The sequence below is a fragment of the Myotis brandtii genome, unplaced genomic scaffold (assembly GCF_000412655.1).
Source record: "Myotis brandtii unplaced genomic scaffold, ASM41265v1 scaffold929, whole genome shotgun sequence".
NCBI lineage: Eukaryota > Metazoa > Chordata > Mammalia > Chiroptera > Vespertilionidae > Myotis > Myotis brandtii.
Genome location: NW_005371832.1, coordinates 218,904 through 225,011, shown reverse-complemented (window position 1 = coordinate 225,011; position 6,108 = coordinate 218,904). Strand labels below are relative to the sequence as shown.

At 38.1% G+C, this 6,108-nt stretch overlaps 1 protein-coding gene across 14 annotated transcripts in view; it reads left to right on the top strand.

The window, feature by feature from the left end:
- UBR2 (ubiquitin protein ligase E3 component n-recognin 2) overlaps positions 1–6,108 on the top strand; it is a 138,919-nt gene that overhangs the window by 98,113 nt on the left and 34,698 nt on the right. For all 14 annotated transcript variants that reach the window (XM_014532981.1, XM_014532979.1, XM_014532983.1 and 11 more), the window contains 5 exons: positions 1,022–1,131; positions 1,242–1,322; positions 1,787–1,965; positions 2,712–2,911; positions 5,095–5,188. In XM_014532981.1, the coding sequence (XP_014388467.1) occupies positions 1,022–1,131; positions 1,242–1,322; positions 1,787–1,965; positions 2,712–2,911; positions 5,095–5,188 (664 nt within the window). The remainder of the gene's footprint in view (positions 1–1,021; positions 1,132–1,241; positions 1,323–1,786; positions 1,966–2,711; positions 2,912–5,094; positions 5,189–6,108) is intronic.

Here is a 6,108-nt window from a genome sequence, read left to right as displayed (position 1 = left end):
GGGCGGGTCCCACGGGATCAACAGGGCAGAGGAGGGAACAGTTATGGCTGCTCTCAGTCCGTCCCCAGGGGCTCTGCCTCTCTGTCCCAGCAACGGCTGCAAACCTCGGAGGGACCGTAGCCAGACAGTCCTGCTTCTCCCGTTTGAGCAAAGCCTGATCTCTAATCTCTAGCCACAGAATTTTAGGTCTGGAAAAATATGAAAGATCACATAGTTCAATCTCTTCTTTTAGGAAGAGGAACAGTTTGCTAGAATGGTAACACTTAAATCAAGAAAATCAGTAATTATAATGTGGGCTAAAGGGAGAAATATATTACTTTCAATAATAAAGATTTTAAATAAAAAGGACATGTATAAGAAAACTCAGTAATTGGGCATTTCTTAATATAAAACTAAATTAGCTAACATTGGATTAAATGTACTCTTAATAATATGGATTTGAGCCCTGATGGGTGTGTTCAGTGGTTAGAGCATTGGCCTGCCCACCAAAGGGTCATGGGTTTAATTATCCGCCAAGGACATGTACCTGAGTTGCAGGTTCAATCCCAGATCCCTTAAATCAATAAAAACCTTTTTTTAAAATTGTGGACTTGACTTTCATGTCTTTTCCTCAAATAAAGAAATAATTCATAAAGAAAGAATTTTTAAATTTAGGTTTTATTAAAGAAAAGGTCACAGCAAATTGGTATATTTAAACACAAATGCACCCCTGTAATCCCAATTCATTTTCTTAGACTTATAGAATCTCAGGAAGACTTTTTAGCTGGATTTTAATTAATTAAAATAATCATTTTTGTATAAGATGTCAGTTTTGAAAGATTAAAGCTTTCTAGTTGTTAACTTGTTTGTGAAGTACAATATGTCACATTCTTAAGAAGTACTGAAAATCTCTAATAAGTAGAGCTGAAATAAACTGATAGGCTCATAATGTTATAAGCAACTTCATTTATCTTGTGCATAGTAATATGCGCTATGAAGTGTTAGCTGTTGTTATTGCGCCTTTTATTTTTTTCTGCCCTAGAACCTGGTGAAGCACCAAACAACTCCCCCAGCATACTAGCAATGCTGGAAACACTGCAGAATGCTCCCTACCTGGAAGTCCACAAAGACATGATTAGGTGGATATTAAAGGTAAAATTTTCTGCATCACTCTTGTTTTTTGTGAGAAACATTAAATGCTTATTTTAAATTTGATAATGTTTCATAGCTTCAGAATAACTAATGCTTTTTTTTTTTTGTAGACTTTTAATGCTATTAAGAAAATGAGGGAAAGTTCATCCGCCAGTTCTGTGGCAGAGACAGAAGGAACCATAACAGAAGAGGTATAAAAAGTAGAGTGTGGTAACACCAAAAAATTGTAGCAAGTTCACTATTTAAATTTATCTGCAATAAGTTGATAGTTGATATTAGTCACAAAAATGTAAATTCCAAGAAAGGTGCCACTACTTGTCTATTTTTAATAGTTATAGTCTGCTTTTTTTTTTTTAACATGTTAGGTTGATGAAGAAATCTTTTGTTTAGAAAAGTGAGATTTTAGAATAGTTTTTGGTGTTTTTTTGTTTTTCTGACTATGTTTCTTCCAATTGAATTGGCCATTCCCACTGGGTCCTGAATGGCCAACAAACCACAGGAAGACATTGCTCTTGGCTCCTGTTTGAAACCAACAGCTACAAAAATAGAATAGTTTTTAATTCGTATTTACAATAAAGATATTTCTGGGGGTTTTTTTTGGGGGGGGGGATTTCTTTAGCATTTAATGGTCTAATTAAATGAAGCATAATTTCAGAGTTCAAGAGACAAAGACAAGGCTGAGAGAAAGAGAAAAGCTGAGATTGCCAGACTGCGCAGGGAAAAGGTCATGGCCCAGATGTCTGAGATGCAGCGGAACTTCATTGATGAGAACAAAGACCTCTTCCAACAGACAGTAGCGGAGGAAGCCTCTAACTCTGCTGTTCTTGATAATAGGTAAGAATTTTAAAAATCAAAATTTTTTAATCTCTTGACCATTGATTCTCAACTGTGAAAGAATTTTTTCTTTATAAGTACATTTTTTATCCTAAAGTAATTTAGAAGATTGATAGGTAAATTCTGTGGCCTCTAGTTAAAGGAATTAATCTGATAAATCTGAGTTTTTTAGTATATGAGTGTATCTCTAACTATAGGTAATTAATGTGTATGCTTAAAATGTTATACAAAGACCCTAGTCATTCACAAAAGAATGTGTACACAGTGCCCTAGCAGGTGTTGCTCAATGATTAGAGCACCAGCCACACACCAAAGGGTTGTGGGTTCAATTCCCAGTCAAGGGTACGTACCTGGGTTGCAGATTCGATCCCCCGGTCCCTGTCCAGGGCATGTGCAGGAGGCAGCCAATCGATGTGTCTCTTTCACATCAGTGTTTCTCTCCCTCCCTCCTTTCCTTCCTTCCTTCCACTCTCTCTAAAAATCAATGGAAAAAATATCCTCTAGTGAGGATTAACAAAAACAAAACAACAAAGACTGAGTACAGTAGGCTCAGTTAACTGAGTGTATGGCTTCTGTGTTGCATATTGAAGGCTCTAATAATTAAAGGAGATGGTTTGATAAATATAAAAGATTTCTGCCATTTTAAGTCATCAAAACCGTATGTGTGCATACCTGGCATGTACTGTTTTGTGATTATATAGAAACTTCTTAGGCTCATTAATTATATTCATGACCTTTCATTACAGCCCTATGGTGTCAGATACAACACTTACAGCATTGGGCCCAGAACAAACTCAGGTCCCTAAACAAAGACAATTTGTTACCTGTATATTGTGTCAAGAGGAGCAAGAGGTGAAGGTGGAAAGCAAGGCAATGGTCCTAGCAGCATTTGTTCAAAGATCAACTGTATTATCAAAAAACAGAAATAAAGTCATTCAGGATCCAGGTAAGTCATAGCTTCATCCTCTCCTTTTAATAATGACTGCCACCCTAGCGGTTTGGTCCCTGGTTCGAGTCTGGTCAAGGACACATGCCTGGGTTGTGGGCTCCATCCCCAGTTGGGGGTGTGCAGGAGGCAGCCAATCAATGATTCTCTCTCATCGATGTTTCTCTCCCTCTCCCTTCCCCTCTGAAACCAATAAAGATATATTTAAAAAAATAATAATAACTGCCACCTAGTGTGTGTGGTGATATACAGAAATTTTTTTAAACTAACAATAACTCCATAGGCTTGGTGGTATCTTAGACAGGTAACTTATGCAGAAATTCCCCATTTGACAGATATGGAAACATTGCAGGAGGCTAAATACTGTTTCTGAATTACATAGCTCGTAAATAGCAGGGATTCAAAGGAAAGTTTTTTTTTGTAATATAACATTAACACGCTTTGCTACTTAACAATCATTCACATTCCTCAACACGCTTGTATATTAGTTGACACACAGAAATAACAATTATTTTTTCTCATGGATAGATCCAAAGTGTACTGTCTTGAGAACAGTTGTGTGAGTTACCTATGTGAGAAGCAATCCTTGAGTCAGATTCTGGCTTAGAGTAGTGATTGTATCTCAGATAGGGTTCCCCAGAAAGATTCTTTTTATTTTTTTCTCCCCAGAAAAATTCTTGAGATTGATAGAGATTGCCGTGTGGGACGTTTATTAGGGAGAGCCTTGGCATCAACATGTGTGGGACGGGGAGAAGGAAGCAAGTTTGGGCAAGGGAGAAGTTAAGCTGTCACAAAAGCCCTCACACAGTCCCATGGGAGCTCTGAGCTGGTTGGCCCTCCAGAGGCATGCTGAGTTGGGGCAAGGGGGCTGGTCTTTGTACCTGGAAACTGATCAGTGACTGCTTTTGGGGTCCTCTGGAAAGAGGTGTGACCTTGAGCAAAGCAGTCATCCCTTAAAGAGGAAGGACAGTGAGTGTCTTCCTACTGCTGAGGGAGTAAGTCATCATTCCTGCAGAGGCATCTAGGCTGCACGTTATTGTGTCCACCATAGACACTTTTGTCTCTCCTCTTAGAGTTGTTCATATGTGCATATGCTTCAGCAATACCAATAAATTTCTTGAGAGTAGAAACTGTCTTTGGACTTTCCAAAGCACTTAGGTAGCAAGTGCCTTTCACACTGTAGGACTGAAAGGAGGTTTGAAAACTCACTGGTAAGATTGCCTTTTCTCTATAAGGAAAGTCTGCATAGTGTGACTGTCAAGCACCCAGTTAGGAAAGATTGGTCTGTTTTCATCTTTTGAAATGGTCATTTGAACCAGGCAATTTATAATTTCATTCGAGATAAAAGATAAAGTTGCCAAGTTTATTTATTTTGTTATTTCATGAAGAAAAAAACGTTGGCTGGCTGTAAGCAGATTTTCTTTATGCTGTGATATTTTCACTATTCTATCAATCAAATTGAAACTTGAGTAATTCTTTCTATAATGTTATAGAATTTCTAGGATAATACTAATTTACTGTACACAGAGAACTCGAAATATTCCAAAAGAAACCAGGCACCCATATTATGGTTGTCTTTATTTTTCATTTCCTTTGAATATTAAAAATTAGCACCAGAGCAGAAACTGATTTTCCCTTTTCCCCACCTCTGGTCTGGGTTGATGTCCTGGATATTTTGCTGCTACTTGGACCCTGGTCCAGTGATTGGGGTTCTTCTCTGCATGGGTTGTCATTAGGCAGAATCTTCTCTAGGGAGTGCCCCATTGCTGCCAAAGCATCTGTTTTGCTAGAGATCACTGTGACCCAGCTGCCCTGAAGGCGTTAAATGCAGCCCATGAAGAATATCCCTTTTACTGAGCTCGGGGCTTTTGGAGGGAATGGGAGTCTCTCAGTGCCCTGAGAGTATGAAATGTTCAAAAGCTTAGATGTGCTTAAATACAGAATTCCAATTTTATTTAACAATTCAGGGATGTTTTATTTGCTCAGGGTGATGAAAGTTAAAGGGTCCTGCTTTCTAAATAATCCAGGGTCTTGCATAAATCATTGGTATTTCAAAGGAAAGGAATAAACTAGCATTTCATTTCAAGTTTACAAGCCCTTATCAAGGATTTCACAAAGTAAAGTTTTACATATGTTATGGGAAAACTAAATGCTTGGGTTTTGTTTGTTTGTTTGTAATGCAGAAAAATACGATCCATTATTCATGCACCCTGATCTGTCTTGTGGAACACACACTGGTAGCTGTGGACACGTTATGCATGCCCATTGTTGGCAAAGGTAATATATTCTTAATATTGGTCAAGAAAAGCTTATTCAAAGGTTCAAAATTGAATTTTTATATATAGGAAATTCCATTCTAGAAAGGGGGGAAAAAGAACTAAAAATGTTAAAGAAAAACTCCACATCACTGCCTAATAAATAACAATTAAAATTGAGTTGCTTTGTCATACATATAAAGGAATGACAAATTTTATAGTATATCAGCTATATTTTTTAATGTGGGGATCTATGTCCACTAACAAACTAGATGAAGAAAATATTTTTATGCACCCATATGTTCATAGCAGCACAATTCACCATAGCTAAGATCTGGAAACAGCCAAGAGCCCAATCAGTAGATGAATGGATTAGAAAACTGTGATACATCTACACGATGGAATACTATGCTGCTGTAAAAAAAAAGGAACTCTTACCATTTGCAACGGCATGGATGGAACTGGAGAGCATTATGCTAAGTGAAATAAGCCAGTCAATGAAGGAAAAATACCACATGATCTCACTCATTCATGGATAATAGAGACCATTATAAACTTTTGAACAATAATAGATACAGAGGCAGAGCTGCCTCAAACTGATTGTCAAACGGCAGCGGGAAGGCTGGGGAGGGTTGAGGGGCAGGAGGGAAGGGGGTAAGAGATCAACCGAAGGACTTGTATGCATGCATATAAGCATAACTAATGGACATAAGACACTGGGGGGTAAGGGAGGGCAGGGGATTGTCAGGGGGGGGGGGGGGGGGTAGGACACATATGTAATACCCTTTGTAATACTTATAATATTTTTTTAAAAAGAATAATAAAAAAAAAAGAGTGTGGGTGCTTTGTTATTTTTTTTGTCTGTGCTCAGACAAAAAGGTTCCCTTCCCTTTCCCTTTCCCTTTCCCTTTACCCTTCCCCTTCCCCTTCCCCTTCCCCTTC